The sequence below is a fragment of the Saccostrea echinata genome, unplaced genomic scaffold (assembly GCF_033153115.1).
Source record: "Saccostrea echinata isolate AGI-Se365-2 ecotype Australia unplaced genomic scaffold, CSIRO_AGI_Sech_v1 ptg000009l, whole genome shotgun sequence".
NCBI classification, from domain to species: Eukaryota; Metazoa; Mollusca; class Bivalvia; order Ostreida; family Ostreidae; genus Saccostrea; species Saccostrea echinata.
In genome coordinates this window covers 7,163,256-7,188,130 of record NW_026889758.1, presented here as the reverse complement: position 1 = coordinate 7,188,130, position 24,875 = coordinate 7,163,256, and the positions used below count along the sequence as shown (strand labels likewise).

At 32.9% G+C, this 24,875-nt stretch overlaps 1 protein-coding gene across 2 annotated transcripts in view; it reads right to left on the bottom strand.

The window, feature by feature from the left end:
- LOC133181705 (serine/threonine-protein kinase D3-like) overlaps positions 1-24,676 on the bottom strand; it is a 56,854-nt gene extending 32,178 nt beyond the window's left edge. For both annotated transcript variants that reach the window (XM_061316263.1, XM_061316264.1), the window contains exons 1-2: positions 24,443-24,676; positions 9,822-9,960 (exon numbers count right to left, since the gene is read on the bottom strand). In XM_061316263.1, the coding sequence (XP_061172247.1) occupies positions 9,822-9,960; positions 24,443-24,577 (274 nt within the window). In that variant the 5' untranslated portion in view covers positions 24,578-24,676. The remainder of the gene's footprint in view (positions 1-9,821; positions 9,961-24,442) is intronic.
- Positions 24,677-24,875: the final 199 nt, after the last annotated feature.

Here is a 24,875-nt window from a genome sequence, read left to right as displayed (position 1 = left end):
TATACAGACTTCAATTTCAAAATAGCAACAAGTGCAGAATGAAAATTCTGATTTGAACTTACATGTATGAAAGAGTTTGTAGGAATAAACACCACTGTTCCAGTTCTCAGAATCATTGTAATCAAAGTTTTGGTCAAAATCAGAGCTGCAGTTATTATCCATTTTCAATCCACACTGTGTCTTCAGTTATATGATGATTAAATCCCTTTAACTTTGAACCCGGACATTTTGTTTATGTAAGACAGCGTAAGTTACACAGTGAACAACCAGATAAAATTATCAAGTGAAAAAATAAACCAAAAAATGTTGATCTTTTGGCATCCAATATTTTCACAAATTAAGCTCCCAGTGATCCTAGTACTATGTACTGTACTAGACCACATCAGTATCTGTGTAACTCTGACATATTAATGAAACTGTAATGATTAAAGTCAATAAAATCTTCCAATTGTCCTCTAGTTCTGCTCTTCTCTGATAGACTGATGGTTATTTGGGATCATTTAACCACATTCAATCTATCACGACTCTGGATGGAGAGGTGTAAGAATATAGTATAGATTAGTACAAGTCTTGTTCACAATGGCTTCAAAATTGCCAATATTGTGGCCACATAGATTGTAGGGCACAAGAGGAAGATTAACAGCTGCTTCGTACTAATTTGATAAATTATACCCGCACTGTTCTCAAGATTAAGGTATTTTACTACTTTATATTTCTATACTATTTCTATATGACTTTGAATCCTATATGTCCCCAGTCCAATCCCTGATTTGAAGAAACTTAAATCTGCACTTCAATAGGTTGCTTAAATTGACAATTAACTCTAGCCTCTCTTCCTAAAAGGAAGGGTTTTATTTTTCCTATAGATATCCCCATTCATTAAACAATAATTTGGGTTGCTATTGTGTAAGTCACCACCATGATTCAAATAAATCTGAATCTACATTGTATGGTGCAACTTCAAGCTAAAAGTCTCCTAAGAGACTGAAGCTCTACTGGTCAGGAATAAATTTAACAGTCCAAGAGAAATGTTGAACTTGTATCACTTCTTTTTAGTCAGTTTTATATTTACCGAATTATGAATCCAAAGGTTATCAAGTTTTATTTTGACCAAAGCATAACTGTCACTTCTTTTTTTTTTTTTTTAGAGTTTATATTTACTGAATTATGAATCCAAAGGTTGTATCAAGTTTTATTTTGACCAAAGCATAACTGTCACTTCTTCTTTTTTTTTTAGAGTATATATTTACTGAATTATGAATCCAAAGGTTGTATCAAGTTTTATTTTGACCAAAGCATAACTGTCACTTCTTTTTTTTTTTAGAATTTATATTTACTGAATTATGAATCGAAAGGTTGTATCAAGTTTTATTTTGACCAAAGCATAACTGTCACTTTTTAAAAAAAAAAGTTTTATATTAACTGAATTATGAATCCAAAGGTTGTATCAAGTTTTATTTTGACTAAAGCATAACTGTCACTTTTTTTTTTTTTTTAGAGTTTTATATTTACTGAATTATGAATCCATTATCCAAAGAGACATTGTATCAAGTTTTGTATTCTCCCTAGAAAAACTAAAATTCAATACTATACCAAAATCTATAAACACTTCATAATGTTTGATAAAAAAAAAAATATGGCATGGCTTTGGTTGTAGCATTGCTTAAGCTGGAATGGATACACGAAGTTTTACAAAAATTATTTCATAAACATGGTTACATTGAAATTTTCGTAGTCTGTCTGGACTGGGTTTAGGAAATTTTGATTGGACAATCTTCACAAGCCAAACAAAGGCTTATCAGTCAGCTGTGCCCCCAATAATCCCTTAATTAGCAGATTTCATTCAAATCTAGACCCTTTGAACCAATGAAAAGATCCATGTCCTGTAAAAAACCACTATTATGACTATAAAATTTTGATCCCCCTTTAGAGTTTTACAGTTCAGAGGTGTGAAGAATCAGATTATTATGGCTGTAAAAGGGAAAGTTCACTGAGAGCCATATTTGGCCTTGTAAAATTCTGATGAAATACGTAGTTCATAAGCGTAACTGTTCCAATTTCAGTGAAAAGGCTAAATACCCAATGGACTCATGATGACTACATATCTACAGTAAAACTCGGTTATAACGAAGTCACAGGGACCTGTGAAATTACTTCGCTCTATCCGTAATTCGTTATATCCGTGTAAGGAATTCGTAAAATTTATACAGCTGGGGATCCAAGAAAACTTCGCTATATCCGTGATTTGTGAATTCACAATATCTGTGTTTGTACTAAACGAGTTTTGCTGTATAAACAAGAGATGTTTGTGAACCACTTATCCCCCCCCCCCCCCCAATTTGAATTTTTCTGAGTCCAAGGGGCATAACTCTGTCAAAAATTGTTCAATCGTAACCAAAACAAAACTTTATCTAGATATTTTTATAATAATTCTGTATACCAAATTTCATTCCAGTATGTGCAACCTCTGCAAAGAAAATGAACACAAACTGCAAATAATTGGAATTTTTCTAAGTCCAAGGAGCATACCTCTGTCAAAAATTGCTTGATCAAACCCAAAACAGAACTTCACCTAGATATTTTTATAATAAATCTGTATACCAAATTTTATTTCAGTATGTGCAACCTCTGCGAAGAAAATGAACGGAAACTGTTGGTGGACCGACAGACAGAAAGACCAACTGACAGACAGCAGCAAAGCAATATGCCTTTCCTTCTTCGGAGGGGGGCATAAAATTACTTAATTTTCTTGCTGGTTCATGTATAAATACAGTCAGAAACAGACTGAAATTCATTATTCTGACAAATGATGGTTTATTGTTTTGTTTACTACTTATTCGCTATTTTTGTTAATATGACTTAGTCCTATCCCAACTTAATTCTTTTACACTGTTTATATATAAGCAAGTGTTGAATTTACCACTAGAAGAGGCATTTCATCTGCGTCACTTATAACTGCTGACCTCGTGCACTAGAACATCAACATGAAAGTGAATGTTGTTACTTTAAAAAAATAATTTTTTTTTTTTAGTTGCTGATAGGACTGTGATGAAAATTTGTTAAGGGCAGACACACAGACAGGCAGACAGACAGACAAGGGTAAAACAGTATACCCCCATCTCCTTTGGAGTAGGGGTATAATAAGTTGACAGATAATGATCTTCCACTCTTCTCCTTGCCTGTGAATTTATTTTGCATTGTCAATATGACCAGTATTGTTGTCCAATATATTGGCGAAATGAAGTTTGTTTACGATGTATTCTGTCCATTTTTTGTTGGTGGATCTAATATTTCTTAAAAAGAGGTAACTCTATACTTCAGAACAAGAGGTCCAAGGGCTTTAATGGTCACCTGAGTATAATACAACCCTGAGAAGAGAAGATTTCCAGAGAATTAAGGAATGTTCACTATGTGATCAATAGACCTTTGCCTGAACACCTGAAGCCATGACCCATGGGCCAGGAATTTCACAATTTTGATAATGGCACACTAGCTCATCATAATTATGCACTTAGTTTATCTGCTAAATACACAGGAGCAGAGAAGATTTTCAATGAATTAAAGAATGCACACTACAGAGTTTCCAAAAACCATTGGTCCTACTGGCGAAAACAAAAGAAAATTCAAATGTTCTATGCAATTTGCTATATTACAAGTCTGTGTATAATCTGCTTTGACAATCCAGAGTTTTTCGTTGTACCAGTAAACTTTTTGTCTTTTTGTCATAATCTCAAAAAGGCTTTAGCGAGTACTTTCTAATTTTCTTTTCAGAGTTTATTGTACTCTGATCTATTGCAATGTTTCACAGTCAGTGTTGTAACGATATGCAGAAACATTTACACACTTAATTTGAGTAAATTCAAAGTCCAGTTAGAATGGCATTGATGTTCTGGTGCAATCTGATGTATACTTTCAGGTAAAATGGTATGACTAATCCTAACCAATGCCATTTTCTTTTGTATTACATCATGAATTATACTGGACTACAGAATTTGCTTCGGGCTGGTAAAACACATTAAGTCATCAGTCCGAATGACTGCTAGAAATATTTGGTTTCCGGAAAGCACTATACAATCAACCCTACTCTAACACCAAAACTGCTGACCAAGTGACCCATAAATTTCCCAGTTTTGGATATAGTTTGCTTAATATCCAACAGTAAAGAAGAAAATTTTCAGAGAAATATTTTTTCAATAAACAATGAATAGAGCCTTAACACCAGAACCCCTGACCCATGGACCATGAATTTCACAAATTTTGAAAGTGGGCATCCTTGCTCATCATAACCATGCAATTCATTTTTCTGTTAAATATACATGGGATGAGAAGATTTATAAAGAATTTATGCATTTTCACTTTATGATCAATAGAACCCCATCCTTACACCAGAGCAACTAACACCTGGGACCAAGAATTTCACAATTTTGAAAGAGGTAACCCTGTTCATCATAAACATGCATGGACTTCGATTATTTGCTAATTATCTAGGAGCAAAGAAGATTTTCAAAAGAATACATTTTTACTTATATATATATATATATATATATATATATATATATATATATATATATATATATATATATATATATATATATATATATATATATATATATATGTAATCAATACAGCCCTGCCCTAACACCAAAACCTCTAACCCAGGGGCCCTGAAATTCACAATTTTTGAAGAACTCCTGATCAGAGGCTATATGAGTTTCACAATTGGAAGAGACTCTCTTTGCTCATTATACCCATGTAATTAGTTTGTATGCTGAATGCCTGGTTGCAACAAAGATTTTTAAAGAATTTATGCACTTTCACTATATGATCAATAGAGCCCCACCCTAACACCAGAACACCTTACCCAGGGGCCATGAAATTCATCAGATCACCAGAAAAGATAAGCAACAAGAACTTCTGGCATGCAACGAATCAGGACATGTCTTGCACTATATTATCACTGGGAAATATTGAATTCGATCATCATATTAAACGGATAAAGGGAGGGGGTTAAATATGACTATAAAATTGTTGACCCCTAAAATTTGTTAAAAGTGGGATGGGGTTTGACATTCAGAATACTATGGCTATGAAATGTTGACTCCCTTATAGTTTTATTATTCTACATTAGACTGCAGTTTGAAAGCTTTCATCTGATTGGGCAATAATTGGCTAGAACCTTGAAGTAAACTACAGTCTATGTAAATAAAGTATTAATAATATTATTATTTGTTGTTAGTATCCAGAAGACATCACTCATGTTGGCCATAGTTCAGTGGCATAATCTGCAAAGGGTCTGTGGGGAGCATAGTGGAATAAGAGGACTGAAAATCTCTGCTGAAATGAATCTAGATTAGAAAAGAAAATCTTTATTGGATTTAATCTGGACTGGATATAAGGCATTTTAATTATGCATATTCTAAACTGGATACAAGAAGTTTTGATTATACATAATCTAGACTGGATACAAGAAGATTTGACTGTACATAATCTAGACTGGATTGTACATAATCTAGACTGGATACAAGAAGATTTGACTATACATAATCTAGACTGGATTGTACATAATCTAGACTGGATACAAGAAGTTTTGATTAAACATAATCTGGACCAGGGATGGGCACGATTACTGAAAAAAGTAATCGATTAATAATCGATTACTTGGAGGAATTTTGTGTAATCGATTATTAATCGATTACACTCATTTTTTTCCTGTAATAGATTGTAATTGATTACTTTGGAAGATGTAATCGATTAATAATCGATTACTTTCAAGTTTTTGTCCCTTCAAATATCAAAGCAATATTTAAATGGTAAATGTTGATGTTATCCACTGAAGTTTGAATGTGTTCCTCCAATTTCAGTGCAGATCCTTTTAAGATTTTATTCTGGCTAACATTCTCACTAAATGCCCAAATGAGGGATTCTCTACCATGGAAAGTGGAGACATGATTCCTACAATAAAATATGCCAAGGAATTAATTATTCCTTTCAACCTTGGATCCGAACCTCCTTATTTATTGACTTGTTGAAAAAATTATTTAATATTTTATTGTGAATTATTCATTAGAAATTTTTGGGCTGCCCGTTTGTTGACAGTACATATTAAACATTCCTGTACGTGTCTTTTTTAAAAAAAATAAGTAAATTAGAACGAACTCTTAGTAATGAACATGTAAATTAAATGTGTCTTTAAGTAATTTAACTAATACATGTAGCACAATTTCATTATATATTGAAATAAGTGTTATGAGAGCTATTAATTTTTTTTAATAATATTGTTTGTCTTCAATGGAATGGGGAAAGTTAAACACTAAGTAGTTCACAGTTTACACCTCATTATCTGCTATCAGGGATATGTCTCAGTCAATTAATAAGCCAATTAAGATAAGCAAACACAGTGACACTTACTCCCTCTCTTACAGACACTCATAACCTAGCTCTCACTGATATAAAAGCAACCTTACAATTTTGAATGAAAACATGAGAATGATTTTTCAAATTTTAAAGTTACTAAAACACCAGTTTGAAGTTGTTTAAACATTTTCAGGTATGAGTAATTATATCCATCTTCTTCTTTTTTCGAGTACAATGTAGTTTATTTACCAAATTATTTATATTTTATACAGCACTTAAATCTGTTTTTGCTATTTATAATTTTCTATTACAAGACAAAGTTTTTCAACATCTGAAATATGAAAAAGGACATGCAGCAAGAGGACAGTCGGTCAAATGTAAAATGCACACAAAAAAATCTGTATATTTATTAATAAATGGTTGAAATACACTTCTGAATTATTTAATACTAGACCAGTAGTTCTATAATGCGAATTTTATTGAGAACATTATTAAACTTATGATAAGAAATGTTAGGAAATCCAAACATTACACTAGGTGGTTTATATTTGATATTTATGTGTGACTGACTGGAAATCATTCTCCAAAATAAAATCCATTTATGTATAAAATAATCGGAAGTAATCGAAAAAGTAATTATAATTACATTGAAAATTTTAGCTGTAATCGATTAAATTACGATTACAAGTAATCGAAAATCACTTTGATTACAGATTACTGTCTATTACTTGAAAAACAGTAATCATTACAATCGATTACGATTACTCGATTACGATTACCCCATCCCTGATCTGGACTGGATACAAGATGACTGGATTGTACATAATCTAGACTGGATTGTACATAATCTAGACTGGATACAAGAAGTTTTGATTATACATAATCTAGACTGGATACAAGAAGATTTGATTGTACATAATCTAGACTGGATACAAGAAATTTTGACTGTACATAATCTAGACTGGATACAAGAAGTTTTGACTGTACATAATCTACACTGGATACAAGAAGATTTGACTGTACATTATCTAAACTGGATACAAGAAGATTTGACTGTACATAATCTAGACTGGATACAAGAAGTTTTGATTAAACATAATCTAGACTGGATACAAGAAGATTTGACTGTACATAATCTAGACTGGATTGTACATAATCTAGACTGGATACAAGAAGATTTGATTATACATAATCTAGACTGGATACAAGAAGTTTTGATTAAACATAATCTAGACTGGATACAAGAAGTTTTGACTGTACATAATCTAGACTGGGTACAGGAAGATTTGACTGTACATAATCTAGACTGGATTGTACATAATCTAGACTGGATTGTACATAATCTAGACTGGATACATAATCTAGACTGGATTGTACATAATCTAGACTGGATACAGGAAGTTTTGATTATACATAATCTAGACTGGATACAAGAAGATTTGACTGTACATAATCTAGACTGGATACAAGAAGTTTTGACTGTACATAATCTAGACTGGATTGTACATAATCTAGACTGGATACAAGAAGTTTTGATTAAACATAATCTAGACTGGATACAAGAAGATTTGACTGTACATAATATAGACTGGATTGTACATAATCTAGACTGGATACAAGGAGTTTTAATTGTACACAATTTGGACTGGATACACGAAGTTTTGGTTGTACATAATCTGGACTAAGTACAAGAAGTCTTTATTGTACATAATCAAGACTGGATTGTACATAATCTGGACTGGATACAAGAAGTCTTGATTGTACATTATCTGGACTGGATACAAGAAGTCTTGATTGTACATAATCTGGACTGGATACAATATGATTTGATTGTACATAATCTGGACTGGATACAAGAAGTTTTGATTGTAAATAATCTGTACTGGATACAAGAAGACTTGATCTGGACTGAATATAAGCATGTTTGATTCATGGATAAAATTTGGACTGGATACTGTAGGTTTGGCTGGACATATAGGAAGCTATCGCTATAGTAATACTCATATACTTTAACTCACTGTACTCCATTAAGACCAGAATTTTCAGTCTGAAACTATGCATGATAAAAAATAAAGTGTTTCTTCACATCTCCATGGTGACAGCATGTAACACAAGTAGTATCAACAACTTTTGAAGTGTCCAGAGACAGAGTGAGAAAAGATAGACTGTTCCGATGTTTAACAACAATATCCCACCCACATATGCTTGAAGATATTACGTCTTAGAAATACATAATTAACCTTTTCTCTTTTGTGCAATATTTGATGCAGTACTTTTAGTTTTTATATATTAAAGATTTGATTGTCACATTTATTGTTTTCTCATTTTTTAACTGCTATATGAAGCATTACTTGGGGAAAAGTCAATACTGAATTAGTGAAAACTTGTCTCATAATGGGTCCATTTACACAGATATTTAAGATACAAAATAAGTCCAAAGAGGATCTGACATTTGGTAGATCTAATTCCTGTCAGTTTGATCTGAAAATTTTCATATCATCATAAATGGATGTTTATGACTCTGGTTCATAATTTTATGCCTCTTTTGTTTATAAATCTACACACAATGAGAGCATTTCCATTTATGAGTGCCACATTTCTTACAAAAGAACATTTTGTATAGAAATGGACCACCTCAGGCCAACATGTTTTCAATGATACATGTATAACATAGCTTTCTGAGCCATAATCCTAATTATAGGTAATCAGAGATTTAAGAGCTCACCTCAACGAATGTTGTCTTTAAGTAAGGAAAAGTCCCAAACTAATAATCTAGTAGTGTGCATCCCTTGATGTAACATTTATTCAATTTTGGTCAATAGGACTTGCAGTTACGAGACCTGCTCCAAAAAACTTTAACCTGGTCACTCATCTGGAAAATGTAGGTCAGATTCAGCATCCGAAGCAAGTCCAGTAGTGTGCATCCTTAGATGTATCATCCCTGCAAGTTTGGTCAATATAGGGCTTATAGTTACTTGGAAATGAGACATGCTCCAAAAAACTTTAACCTGCTCCAAAAACATTAACCTGGTCATTCTTCAGCTGAAATTGCAGCATCTGAAACCTTGGCTAGTACAATGAAACATACTAGAAGCATCCTTTATGCATCTCTGATTCATATAGGGCATAGAAGTACTTGAAAAGAAATCTGCTTCAAAAACTTTAACCTTGGATGCTGACGCAGAGGGTATTACATAAGCTCCCCCAATTTCGTTGAGGTGAGTTAAAAATCATAATTGGTGTAGAAAACAAATTTTAAAAGTAGAAAAAAAATTGAAGTTTTAAGAATCAAGTCACCAGGAAATATGTGAGTAGTTATTCCTTGATGGAAAAAAAAATGTTTTCCATTATTTTCACCCCCAAAATGAAAAGCTAAAAAGATAAGACAGGGTTTACATACAATGGCTAAAATTGCTCAAGGAAACAATCCAGAGGTAAATATAGTGTCTGAGAGAAGGGGCACGTACCTGATAGAACAACCTCGACAAGGCAACCTTCCTTGACATCCGCCGGGCTGGTGATGATTTGTAGAATATTGGAACTTGTGTTGTCATGTCTAAATAATAAAATTTTGTCCACTAGACTGTAGAAACCATGCTCTGGAAACTGAAAAAGAAATAAAAATGAATATCGTTGTTAAATTTTAAAATTTCAAAAAAATGTACTACTTGAATACAAATATAGACTCCCTCAAGAGGAACTGTTTATGAATATTTTCTTAATTTTTAGCTCTTCTGGTCAGACAACAGAAGAGTTTATGTGATAGTAAGGCATTTGTTGTCCCTCTGCCTGTTTGTCTGTCTGTTTAACAATTTTTCAAAATGCTGGTCTTCCTAGAGTTTTTGTCCAATTTCAATATAATTTGATACACAAGTAGACCACACTGTATTGGCGACATAATTCTGTCTATCAGTTTTTGACTTCAATGAATGGCCATACCATGGTTACTAAAAATAAAAGTTTCAGGCAAATTCAAAACAATACAACCTCCTGCAGTTTTTGAATGTTGTTGTCATGGTTACTAAAATAGTTTTTTTTTTAAAATTCTTTCAAAATGCTATTCCTCCTACAGTTTTGGTCCAATTTCAACATTACTTGGTACACAAGTAGATTACACAAAAGATACATAATTCTGTGTAAAAGTTTTTAATTTCAATGAATGTTGTTGCCATGGTTACTAAAATAGCTTCTTTTGAAATTCTTTCAAAATGCTACCCCTCCTACTGGTTTGGCCTAATTTCGAAATTACTTGGTACACAAGAAGATGACAATAAGATACATAATTCTGTGTATTGGTTTTTATTTTAATTAAAAGTGTTGCCATGGTTACTAAAAATACAAATTTTTGTGAAATTCTTTCAAAACCCTACTTCCCCTATACATTTAGTCAGATTGCAAAAAAAAAAAAAGTTGCAAAACAAAGAGACTAAAGCAGAATCGTCCTTCTATTTATTGCTTTGTTTCAAGTCCAAGTGCTACCTTTCTCTTCCTTTGTTAGAAGTACAAACCAGTAGAGCTACAGTCTCACCAGAGACTTCTAGTCAAAAACCAAATCCACTCATCTCAATTTTGAATATGTGGAAAATTTGATCAAAATCCATCACTTGTCTGAGTTACTTTTATTTTAAGGCATAAAATCTATGACGTTGTCCCATTGTGAAGAAGTGAAAATAAAACACCAGTGGCAATAAAGCTTCATATCATAACAGGTTTATGTCAATCGAATTCCAGATATCGATGAATTCCAGAAACTTCTCTTGTGTATATAGGGTCACTCGCTGGGTTAAGCAATTTCACACTTTCTACATTTTTTTTTTTTGCTGTAAATTCACCATATACCATAACTGTAATATAATTAAGACTGAATTTAAATCACAATTATTGTTGGGGCACTTACTACCGAAAGTTCATTATTTGAAGAATTTATGTAAAGTTTGATAAATGTGTTCTCTGTAATTTCTTTGAAGCTTTGTGACCATGTTTGGCCACTTTAGGATACCCACGGGTGATTTCGTATTTTATTTATCATCCGTGGGCAAACTTGCCGAAATATCTTCACCTTGATTATAACAGTGAAAGAAAGGACAATGCTCATGTCAAACAACTACAGCAGGGTTCTTCACAATGGGTTTTATCATGGCACCCCGCCATGGTTAAATTTTTGTGTGCCATGGTAAAGCAAGCTGTTTTATAGAATCAACCATTCTGTAAAAAAGGTTTTTTTTAATATTGTTACCATGGTTACTAAAAATTAGGGAAAAGTTCTGTGAATTTTTTTCAAAACGCTTATCCTCCTAGTTTTGGTCCAATTTCAATAAACTTGGTATATTTCGAAATTCACTATGATACATCAAACAGTATATTGCTTTCTCAAAAAATTTCAACTACTTTTGTAGCCATAAATAAATTAATCTGTGAAATCAAACATTGATTTTGAAATCAAGAGGGACTCAAACGGGCATTGACTTGTGCTTTTGTTTTTAATTCGCTTTTGTGCAGCTTCCTCCATGGTTAAATTTTCAGATGAGGAAAACTCTGTACATGTGTAGCCTGTTTAAATTTTCTTTTTTTCCCCTTATACATTATAAAACCATAGCAATGTATTAAACTATATTTTCAATTATGAATAAGCTTTCAAAACATATTTTAACAATTATATTTAGAATTTAATACACCCCTAACCCCTCAAATCAAATAACTTGCAGAGAGTGGTGCAACTCTATACCAATATTTCCTATTTTGTTGCCCCTATAAATGCCTTTCCTGGTCACTAATTCTGAAATCTGACTTTGAAAATCATATAAGTAAAATCAAGCAAGATTTAGCTTAGTACTAAAAGATATTCCATGTACACCACCCCTTTAAATCATTTACAGACAGGCAGCTCTAATAAGTCCCTATACTTTTACAATCCCCGTATACTTATTGGAGCTAATGGTACTAATAATAAAAGATTAGAGCGGGCTCTGGATCTCCAGCTTCAAAAGCAAGATAGCTAGCAGTGGGAGTAATACCAATTACTAACCTGTAGCTATGATGCTTGTAATTTCAGATTTTTTCTCTCTTATCCATTCTTTCTTTGTGAAGTATGGAACCAAACTTAATATCAAAATATCCTTAAACATAGGTAATCAGAGATTACAGAGCTCACCTCAACGAATGTTGTCTTTAAGTAAGACAAAGTCCCACACTAAACTAATAATCTAGTAGTGTGTATCCCTGGTTGCAACATTTACACAATTTTGGTCTGATAGGGCTTGCATTTACTTGGGAATGGACTTATCTAGAAACTTTAAATTAGTCACTCATTCAGAAAATGTAAATCAAATCCAGCATCTGAAGCAAGTTTGAGAGTGTTTAAAGAACTTCTCATGGATGCTGCAAAGATGTATAGAATTTGGTCAAAAATGAACCAGTATTGTCAGAAAAGCTGAAATAAATGATGCACAACAATAAGTCTAAGTTACATTTAGCAATAGACAGACAGGCAGACAGATAGACTTCTGTCTCAAAAGTAACTACAGTCAAATATACTACATGGTCTCAATACAGCATGTACATATACATACATCTAGTACATGAAGCATATACTGAACACAGGTTAACTACTTATTACATCACTTTGTTATTAATAGAAATTAAATTTCATGGCAATGCTTCTGTGCACATACATAGATATGTTAAGGACATACACAACATAGTTTGAACTTTATTGTCTTTTTCCCTAGAGTTGAAGAGTTCCAGTGCTTAAAGGAACTGTGTGCTACATTTTAATGTCTAAATATGCTGTTGTACATTTCCTCTAAAACAAGTTTCGATAAACAAAACATCTAGAATGTATGTTTCGTAATTTTTGTATATTTTTCTTTGAATTATGCAAGAATTTTAATTAATTAATATCTTTTCAAAACCCCTGGTAATGCATGCTGATTTTTTGTCTATGAACATCTGATGACACTATAATTTTAAATTAAGAATATCTTGAAAAATTATCAGTAGGTAAGGTACGGTGCGTATGTCCTTAAAAAGTTTTTTTTAAGGTAGTTAAAATCCACTTATGACACCACTCTTTTCTTCGAATGCTCCATAACTTTTCAGGACTGGAGAGTTGCAATTTGTGTTGAAAACAGTGTTTGTTATATACATATTCGCCTTCCCATACCTCTGTGAGAGAGGAAGAAGAGGGGAAGCAAGAACTGAAAAATTTTATATAGTTGTATTTTCATATTAAGAAAAAGTGTAGCATTCCTGGGGAGTCCAACCTGGTCCCTTCTCTGTCCTATTAGAACACTCATCACACTACGCTACTGAAGTCGTAGAAGGATTGTGGATTTAAATAACTACAAAACACTTGCATTGCCATACTCTTAGGCATTATAGGCATTTAAAACAGTGGATTTTAAGCAGGTCAATACTTTTAGCACTCTATTCCAACCCCTTTGGGGCCTTCAAGGAATGGAGCGCTTCTCGTACAATAACCCCTACAAATATTATAGAGTTACAACACCCATCATATTTGCCAGATCTGAGTCCATGTGATTTTATTTCACTTCCCAAAACATAAAGAAAATGCTATCTGGAAGACATTGTAACCAGATGGGCCCTTGGAAGTGATGTTCATCAGTAACTTTGAATGAGTATGCCGATACCTCCTGGTATTGGATAAAAAGATTTGGTGTGTAAAAAAAAAGTAAATGGGATATATTTTGAAAAATTAATGAAATAAATTAATTGAATTAATCTAGGTTGCATCACATTTTTTTGTATCCAGTTGCATTATAATTTGAATGGCCCTTGTATATATAATGATATTACTGTAAAACTTCAAGTGTTGAATAAGGCAGTAATGCTAAAATTGTCTAAGTACATGTTTAGTGCAGTATAGTATAAATAAAAAAATATCAAGAAACCTTCAAGCTTCACACATCTTTTTTTATTATTATACATGCTTTTAATAACCACTTTAAAATCATATAAATAGAGTATTCATCTGATATGGCAGAATTGCTTCATCTAACAAGGAAACAATTTTGTTGTGTAGACAACTGCTCACAGCACAAGTGTGGTACTTGGAAGACATAATGTTGGAAATAAATATGTTTATATGTTAATGTGAAGTTAGCACTTCAGGATTTGTATTTCATGTCCTGAACTAATGTTTAATTAAAAAAAATATTTGAATATATTCAAATTAACTTATTTATTGGTTTATATATGTACATATACATGGGTATATTTTTATAAAGAAAACTAAAATAGAACAACTGCCTCTACTATAACTTGTTGACTGTCATTCTCTGGAAATTTTACATAATTATTAAGAATAGTAATTTTATGGTATACATAGATTCCAAAGAAAACAGTTCTGGTGTTCTCATTATAATCTGTAACAAGTATAGGTGTTATAAACATCAACAGATGGAGATTACTTCACTGTGATAACCAATCCTCTCTACTTAATAAAACACCCTCATCACAAATACATGTAATCAGCACATTACATTGAGTAACCCTTAATCCCAGTATGATTGAGACCAAAGAAATCTGATAGGATATAATACTATAAAACTGCTATATCAGGTATTTGACAAGACATGCAGTTACTATAGAAACTATTGGTTTTTACACTAAGTATGATGAATACCAATGTTGTTGTAAAGAAGTTCCAATACAGTACACCAGTAGACTAGCACACAAGACTGTAAGATCATAGTCTATTGATTGTAAGTAAGTCTTCAAACCAGTTCCACAATAATGGTGGGATCTTTTCAGAAAGTCCATTAATTACTTCAACATAGAGCTTTCTGTGCTCATGGCAGATCATCATGCAATGCACATGTATTGATCGTCATACTTAACATATGCCTTTTAAGACAAAGAGATATTATCTTAATTAGTTGAAGACAAACAATTTCTGTAAAAACGTTTTTTTCTTTCAAATGATGCGTTTTCTCCTGTTTATCTGAGTAACAGTTTAAAATTAGAGGTAAATATGAGCAAACTCACAAAATTATACTTCCTGCAATTTTTTATAACTGCTGCAGTGTTTCTCTCTTAGAATGTTATGGACCAGACTCATATTTAAATTCTCCAAAAATAAAAGAAATTTATGGTTGTAAGTTTCAAAACATTATAATTAGAACAAGCAAAATTTGGAGAATTGTGGTGTCTGTAGTGGTCGCCCACTTTTAGGGATCTTTACTTAGGTAGTTGGGGTGATCTATAGCATTTTGTTATGATCTTGTCTGTCCTGTCTTGTCTGTCCATCATTCTAAAAGAAATTAATATATATTTTTGAATAACAACATATACAATCTACTCAGGATACATTGAAATTCATGGGAGTCCAACACATTTTCTTCAATAAAATTGAAGTTCAAAATAAGCAAAATTGGCCATGTGATTTTTTTCCCTTTTTCTGATTTTTTTTTTGGGGAGGGGGGTCCGTGGGGAGAAGGGGGGGTGTTAAGTCGCTAGATCTGAAGGCTTCAACAGAGGGCCACACTGTCTTTATCATCAATGCTAGTGTGCTAGGATTCATTTATTCTCTTTAGAGAAGTGGACAGGCTTTCGCCTACACAAGAGCCTGTCCACTTCTCTAAAGAGAATAGGATTCATTCTAAAATCCTTTGCTTCTTTGACTTAAGATTTCACATTTTTTTCCATGGCATACATTAATTCACTTTAATCGTCCAAAGACATTTATTTTCTGTTATTTTATTGTTGACATTGTCAACATTACAGGTCAATACATGATCACGGAGAAAGAGATACTTCTCAGTATTTTAAGGCTATTTTTTTAATCATGAAATGCAATTCTAACAACTGCCTAGGAGAACTTCAATATAACTGTTACAAAAACAACTCATTATCAGCTCAGTGGACTGATAATTTACTTCAAAATAAGTGATAATTTAATATATTAAAGCAATTTCAATTTAACCAATATTTTATTGCGAAGTAATGAGAAACAGAGATTGGGGATTAAGTTTTATTTCAAAATAAGTGATATTTAAAAATAAAGGATTTCAATATAAGTGAAGTGGCTGTATGTTATATTTTTTTGAATTCTGAAAACATACTGCCTACATTGAATTACATACTTACATGTACTCCTAGCCACAAAAACGTATCCTTGCCTAATTTTTATGATGCTGGCTTTTAAAGAGGCAAATGCTCTGTAAAAGTCAACAATTTTTAAAAGTAGGTCAAACTTCATTTCAAGGTCAAGGTCATGAAGTAAAAATTCCACTGTATTCGGAAAGGTCTTATCACAGGTAATGCATAAGTAATGCACATATAATATATGAAAGACCCATCTTTTCAAGTGAAAAAGCTACAGCCAAAGTTAAATTTTTTTTTGAAAAGAAGGTCAAACTTCAAGATCAAGGTCATAAATCTTAGTACATCCACAAAGCTTTTGTCACAAATAATGCACATGTAAAATTGAAAAAAAACTAAAGCTATCCTCTCAAGTGTGAAATCTATAGCTATTAAAGGTCAAACTTAAATTTCAAAGTCATGAGGTAAAAATCATAAAATGTTTGGAAAGTCCTTGTCACAGGTAATGCACATTCTAAATATAAAATCCCTATTTTTCCCATTCAAAAGTTATGACCCAAGTTTAAGTTTTTGCAATAGAAAGATGCAGGGGACAAAAAAGTTATTTATATTTTAAAAAATACTGTGCAATACCAGTTTGCCTGTTAACCCCATTTTCATTGTTCACAATATGTACAGTGGTATTATTTTTTTTTTGTGAATACTGTATACAGGGAAATTTTCCCCCATTTTATTTTTGCCCCTTTTGTACTACTCACAGGTATGTGAATTTAAAATGGGGTGAATTCCAAGAAAGCAGTAGAATTCCTCAAACAGAACTGTGACTGGACGAATTTAAAATGGGGCAATATTGTTTGCACTTGCTAAAGGGTGAAAATAACACGGGGCAAAAATAACCCTGTATACAGTACCCGTTCGGGGTCGATATTCTAAATAATGTTACAAAAAGAGCTACTTGCCCTTGTACAAGTAAAATATGGCAGCAAAAGACGCAGAATTGATACGAAACAAAAAGAGAACAGCTGCTACATCAAACGACATCAAGTTAAGGCTGTATCTGACTTTTGCAACAAGGCTATTTAAAATGGCCCAACAAAGTCTGATAGCCACATGCGATGGCACCAACCAGCTAGGCAATGCTGATATCACCTCCATATAACATGATATTAGCATTTGTGTTTTCATATAAGACAAAAAATAGAGCGAAAATGAATATAACTCAATATTGTGATATATTACAATACAAAATTTAATATTGCAATACATCTCAATACAATTTATTAGTCACGATACCCAGCCCTAATTTTAAACATCCTTGTAATTTCCCTTCGCAAAATAATCTTTTGTAAATTTCATAAAATTGTCAGAAAATAGCCTGCAAAGATTAAAAATAAAATTTAAATTCTAGCCAGTTGTTGATATTCTTCTCAATTGACAGAGAAAATGTTTAAAGCATGGTATAGTCTAGCTTCCATTTTAGTAAACTATTGAGGAAGCTTATACATTTCATACTGAGAGGCTCTGAGTTAAAAATTTCAGCTGTACTATCATAAAACTTTTATTCATGTCACAGGTGGTGAATTATCAAGTCTCAACCAGGACTCGAACCCAGGGCCTCTGGCGTACCGTGCCAGTGCTCTAACCACTGAGCTATTGAAACCCAATATATTGACTGACTTTCATGCGCCTGTGAACCCGGTGACATATCCCCCCTCTTTGTAGAAATTTGTCCTCGAATTCTAGGAGTTAAGGAAATGCTGTAAGACATGGTCCTAGGGAATTGTGGGTATTTTTATGTTGGGCACCACATGTTACAGGTGATGAAAAATCAAGTCTCAACTGGAACCCAGGGCCTCTGACAAACTGTACCAGAGCTCTAACCACTGAGCTATTGAGACCCGATATGTTGACTGACTTTCACGCACCAGTGAACCCGGTGACATTCATACAATATAGTTTTTCAAATGTAGGTCTGATATAATGCTTTTAACTTGTAAAAGAAGATTTAGCACCACTGAAAACTGAATAAGAGCATCATAGGACCTTCACCAATGTTCAATTAAATAAGTCTAAGCCTATTATCTACAGCAAAAAGACACTCAATTCTTACAAAATACCAGTAAATCCAAGTACATATTATCTTAGTGTATCTCCCCCGAGTCAACAATATGAAACTTGGAGTTTCCAGTGTAAAATAAAAGTAAGAGTGTTAATTCAGGGGTATAAAAGTCAAAACTGTTACCATAAGAAACTGATGTATGATGCATTTACTGAGGTTAGAGAAATGTATTGCTCATAAGATAGGAATCTTATGGTTAAATCGTTTTTAACAACTCATACACTGACCATGATGGAAGAGATATATATTCATTGAAAATGTCACAAATACAATATGTGTATTGAACAGATACTATATACTAAGTTGTGCTATTTGTCTGATTCTTACTTTACAACCATTACAGTAACTAGAAAAGATCATCACATGCATCTTAAATCGGTTATCTAAATTGAATATTCATTAACTTTGTAAAAGTAGAAAAAAGCAGTTGAATACTGCATACTTTGTAATCCACACAAAAATTCCAATTTATTATTATTATTATTCGTGGACTAAATTATTACCAGACAGTGTTGCATATCAAAGGCCTCCTTTATCTTCTGAAACAAATCACATATTGACAACTGAACATATTTTATAAACCAAAAACCCAAGGGCCTTAACAGTCACCTGAGTATAATACAACACTGTAAAGGATCCATAAAAGTAAAAATATTAAAATAAAACAAGTGATAAATCAAATTTATGCTAACTTGTTCAAAAATTATGAAATACTTTTTATATTATACTTTAAAAATTATTGTATATTCCTTTATTTATCTGAGCTATCAGATACATTATTTACAATGATTAATTATCATAGGTGAATAGCAAAGGGGAATAACTTCTATTAGTTGAGTAAAAATTTCACTACAAAATCAATTGGGCCCTGCCCAGCACCAGAACACTTGACCCAGTGGTCCAGAATTTCACAAATCTGGTAAAACTACCCTTGTTTATTAAAACTTTGCACTCTGTTTCCCTCCTAGATGCTCAGGAGCACAGAGGATTTTCAAAACATTAATGCATTTTCTCTGTAAAATCAATACAATTAGTAAGAGTACCATTATAACACCAGGGCCCCTGACCCAGGGGCCATGAATTTCACAATTTGTAGGAGGCACCCTTGCTCATCATAACTATGCACTTAGTTAATCTGCTAAATACATGAACCTAGGAGCAGAGAAGAAGATTTTCACAGAGTTAATGCATTTTCACTTTATAAATAAAGCCCCATCCTAAAACCAGAACACCTGACCCAGGGGCCATGAAATTCACAACCATGCACTTACTATGTTTGCTTTAAGTACCAAGGGGTATAAAATTTAAAAGATATAATGCATTTTCACTATCTATATAGCCTTACACCAGAATCTCTAATTCAAATGCCATGAATTTCACAATTTTTGAAGTGGCTCCCTTGCTCATCATAACTTAGTTCATATGCTAAATACACATGTACCTAGGAGCAGACAAGATTTTTTAAAGAATTAATGCATTTTAAATATAAATAAATATATAAACAGAGCCCTGCTCTCATACCACCTGCTCTCATACCTGACCAAAGGGCCATGAAATTTATAATTTTAGAAGAGGCACTCTTGCTCATCATAACCATGTACTTATGCTTGCTTAATACTCAGGGGCAGAGTAGAAGATTTTCAGAGAAATATGCATTTTCACTTATGCCCTGTTTACATGAATGTGCATTAAAAATTTAACTCCCAGTATATGTCATTAATACAAAGCTAAATAATGGGACTTAAACTAATTCAAATTAAATTGCATTCACATGGCAGTTAAGGCAAAGAAAACTAATTCGCATTAAAATTTTATTTCTACAGTAAGGCTATTATGACGTCATTTGCAATTGCAAACCTTATGCATAGCAGATCCATTTCACATAATGTCATAGTGTCTGTACACACTTTTTGGGAGATTAAGAGAGATAAAGAGATTTTTTCTGTTTTTCACTCAAAAACAGCACAAGTACCCATATTTGACTACCCATGTTACATGTGACCTAATTTTGCCATTATGCAAGCATCACAATTTAATTAGAATTAGCTTTGCTTAGCGTTTGGGCAGAGCTAATGCGAAGAAATTTGAAACACAGTAAATCAATTCGAATTAAACTAATTCATATTAAATTCTCCGTGTAAAAGTTCCAATTTAATTTGCAGTAATTTACGTTTCATTCGAATTAAACGCTCTACATGTGAATAGGCATATATAATCAATAGAGCCCTGTCCTAACACCAGAACCCCTGATCCATGGGCCATGAGTTTTACAATTTTAGAAGAGGCACCCTTGCTCATCATAACTATGCATATAATTTACATGCATTTTCAGGAGCAGAGAAGAAAATTTTCAAAGCATTAATGCATTTTCATCATAATTAATAGAGACCCACCCCAACACCAGAGCCCCGACCCATACGCCATAAATTTCACAATTTGGAAGAGGCACACAAGTTTGCTCATCATAATCATGTTAAACATACAGGGGGAGAGCAGCAGATTTTCAAAAAATCAATGCATTTTTACTGTATGATTAATAGAGCTCCATGTAACTCGAGAATCCCTATCCCTGGGGCCATGAATTTCACAATTTTGGTAAAGGACTCATTGCTTTTTATAATTTTTGAAAATTGCATTCCCTCAGGCACCAGGAGGGCAGGGACCATAAAATTCAAAATTTTTGTCCCCCTTGACGATAGATGCTCTACATCAAAATTGGTTCTGCGGTTTATAAGAAGTTGAAAACATTCAAAAGTTTATGACCTACAGACGACAAGCGACGAAGGACAAAAACAGATAGCAATAGGTCACCTGAGTGACTTAGATGACCTAAAAAGGATAATATTTCTGCTAGATCAAGAATCAGTACGATGTACTATAGAAAGGGTTTTTTTTTGTAAAAAGATTGTTCAGGTGTAATTGAGGTGGGGAATGTTAAGTATACATATCTCTGCACAAGTTATCTCAAGAAGACAGCATGCATAATAGCCACAAAAGACTCTCAAACCATAATCACAGAATACAATACCTTAGAAAGCTGCAGCATGCATGGTGATACTCCATTTATGCCATTCACCTTCAAACAAGCATACATAAGGGAACATTAACATACACCATTAGTCAGTTTAATAACATGCAAAATAATTCATGCAATTACACAGAGCTTTGCACATACTTCAATTTCGTCTTTTACACCCCCCCCCCCCCCAAAAAAAAAAAAAACAACTACCAAATAAAAGGAAATACAGTATTCTCACATTCTGGGTTCTGTTCTTTGAACTTTTGTTTTGTTTTTTTTTTTTACTTTATTGTTACTTGAAAAGCATGTATTATACAAATGCTTCATTGTGCATCAAGGAAATAAAATACATGTGTACTTCAAAACAGGTATTCAAACCTCTGGTTAAATGTGAAGTTTATGGAAGGGAATCAGTTAATCTATAGAGGACTCTCCACAATCCCATTCTTGTAAACAATCATCTAATTTTACTTTCTTTACATGTCATACTTTCATACATATGCAAGTAAATTTGTTTTTGAAAATAAACGCTGATTTCTTTGTAAGCATAGACTCTAATAATCAAGCCCAAATGAAAGATTTGCATAATTATATAAATGGAAAAGATAAATAAAGCTTGGCAAAGATTGAACAAGTCAGGCAAAAGATGTGTGCATGTGTGTATGTGTGTTTTGTTTTTAAATGTGTCTCAATTCAAAATAAAAATAGGGGAAGTTGTACAGTCATATATGGATAAAAAAAATACTTTATGTAGGTTAAAAAATAATGCATTTGTGATTTTCAGCCATACTGTACGGAACTTTAACTAAACCCTAAAATGTACTCGTCCCTTCTTGTGATAAACTTTACCTTGATCTACTGTTACAGGGAAATTATTGCGTGTGATATATTATGGCTAAACTTTAGTTCCTTTATAACATGACACATGATAGGATACAAGTTGTGCCATCATTAAAATGTTTTTGTTTGATGTACTCCAACTCACATTTTTCAAGATGGGTAGGTTTTTTTTTTTATTTATCTAACACACTGATAAACATCATAACAAAAAATAATACAGACTTTGAAATTTACTGACGTTTTCATTATACTCCTGACAACTAGACAGATGTTATATTTTTTGCTACTTTCAATCTAAAAAGGGTCTTAAGAAAATAATAAACCTTAAATTTAAAAATGATATGGACAATCTGTATTTTTCCAGAAACATAAAGAATTTAAAGTACTGAAAAAAACTGATCAGGTAGAGCTAATTCAGATGGGTCCATTTGAGTACATCAAACAAATAATTTTTTATTGTTGGCCTGGTCCTATCCCCAAAATACAAGAAAAACAAGCATTCTGAGAGTATTGCATTAGCAATACTAGTCCCCTACCGGCAAGTGTAATCTGGTTCCCACTAAAAATTGAAAATGCCATAATTCCGTCAAAAATCAATGAAGCGGGACGAAATGCAAACTTGATCTATAACTCATCAAGGTAACGCCACATACCAAAAATCAGCTAAATATCTGCAAGCATTTAGGAAAAAATTGCGGAAAACCCCGAAAAACTGAAAAGGTCATAATTCCGTCAAAAATCATTGAGGCGGAACGAAATGCATACTTGATCTGTAACTCACTCAAGGTGAGTCCAAGTTAAATTTGATGCATCCCAGAAAAATTATATTGAGTCCCAATTGAATTAAATTATTGTAGTATCCTTCTAACCAAACAAAAAAAAAATCTTTATTCTAACAGACGTCTAATGTATGCGATATTTTAAAATATTCAAATATATAGTTAATGATAATGCATTCAAGCCATATTCTAAAATACACGCACAATTTACTGCCATCAAAATTAACTTGGTGTTCAAATTTCGAAGACACCGGAATTTTCTTTCTAACGAGGACGTGTCCACTCATGAGTCTCCGGACGCATCATTTTCAAGAACCTTGCATCCCAAATAATTTTGCTGCATCTAGTATGCAGGTTCTTGAGTAAATGAGAACTCTGAATCACTAATAATTTTCTCAATGTGCCAAAATATGCATTAACCAGTGGAGTAAAGAGCATTTTTAGGAAACATTGTTCAGGTACCTATATACTAACACTTAGTATATAGGTCCCTGCATTGTTTAAGTATATTTATTCTGTGGAGTTATGCACTCTGATGAATTTCATCTGATTCAGAAGAATGTTAATACTAGATAGAACGTTCTATCGTTAAAATGATATTGTCCTACAGACCGACCCGGTTTAACGATAGAATTCGTTATTGTTGCAAAATAAACACGGGCGATAACTCGTACTCTGTGCATATTCTATGAACAATCAAGAGAGTTCCGAATGTCAACAATGTGTTAAATTTGAAGCGAGGAAAAAAATAGAACAATGAGAAAATGAGTTGAATTTTCGTTTGTTATGATTAATTTGGTAGTTATTTTCAGTGCAACTCCTTTTGTATTCTTCAAAATCATTTTGGAGTGGATCCACTCCGATGTGCTACACTGCAAGTATATGGGACGTATTCTAACTGTGGTGAGGGCTTGTACCGAGACACAGTTAGATTATTCTAACATACTGAAATGCGAAATCTTACCCTGATATTACGGCATGAAAATAGACACTCTATTGTAATGCAATAAATAACCTGTTACCAGCCATCAATTAAATGAAAAAAAAATAAAAAAATAAATACGCCACTGTACACTGCACTATTTGATTCACTTCGAAGATCTAGCATACACGTATATTCACTATACATATGTATACACCGAGTGGGTAAAGACCTCACGATTGCGTACACCCAAACAGAGAAAAAATAAACGAAATAAAACAAATGTGTTCATATGTGTAGATCTGACACAAAATTTGAGTTAAGAATCAAACAGCTGACAGTCTCACCTTTCTGTCTACAAACGAACAAGCTATCTCTTGTAAACTCGCTAACGTTAATTCACCATCAATGTTGATCTGATCCCTTGTCAGACCTATTTGCATTTGAAAAGAAAAGCTTCTCTTCCCACCAATTTCTTCCATTATGCCATGTGTACAGTTTTTTAGTGAAGACCGATGTCAACTCGCCCGTCTAAAAAAAATTCAGGCGATGGCTTCCGGATATGATGAGGTGCGGAGTCCATCAAAAATTGCTCCGGATTTTCGCGTTCAAAACTGTAACTGTGTGCAGTGGAGTCACATTTTCATAGATTAGATGAAGAAAGATTTTTTGTTTCAACATTTAGTTTTATTCATCATTTCATCTCAAACAATACTTGTGTGAAATTAACATAAAATAAAAGATATTTAAACGTGAGCATGAATTTGACACTACACCGCT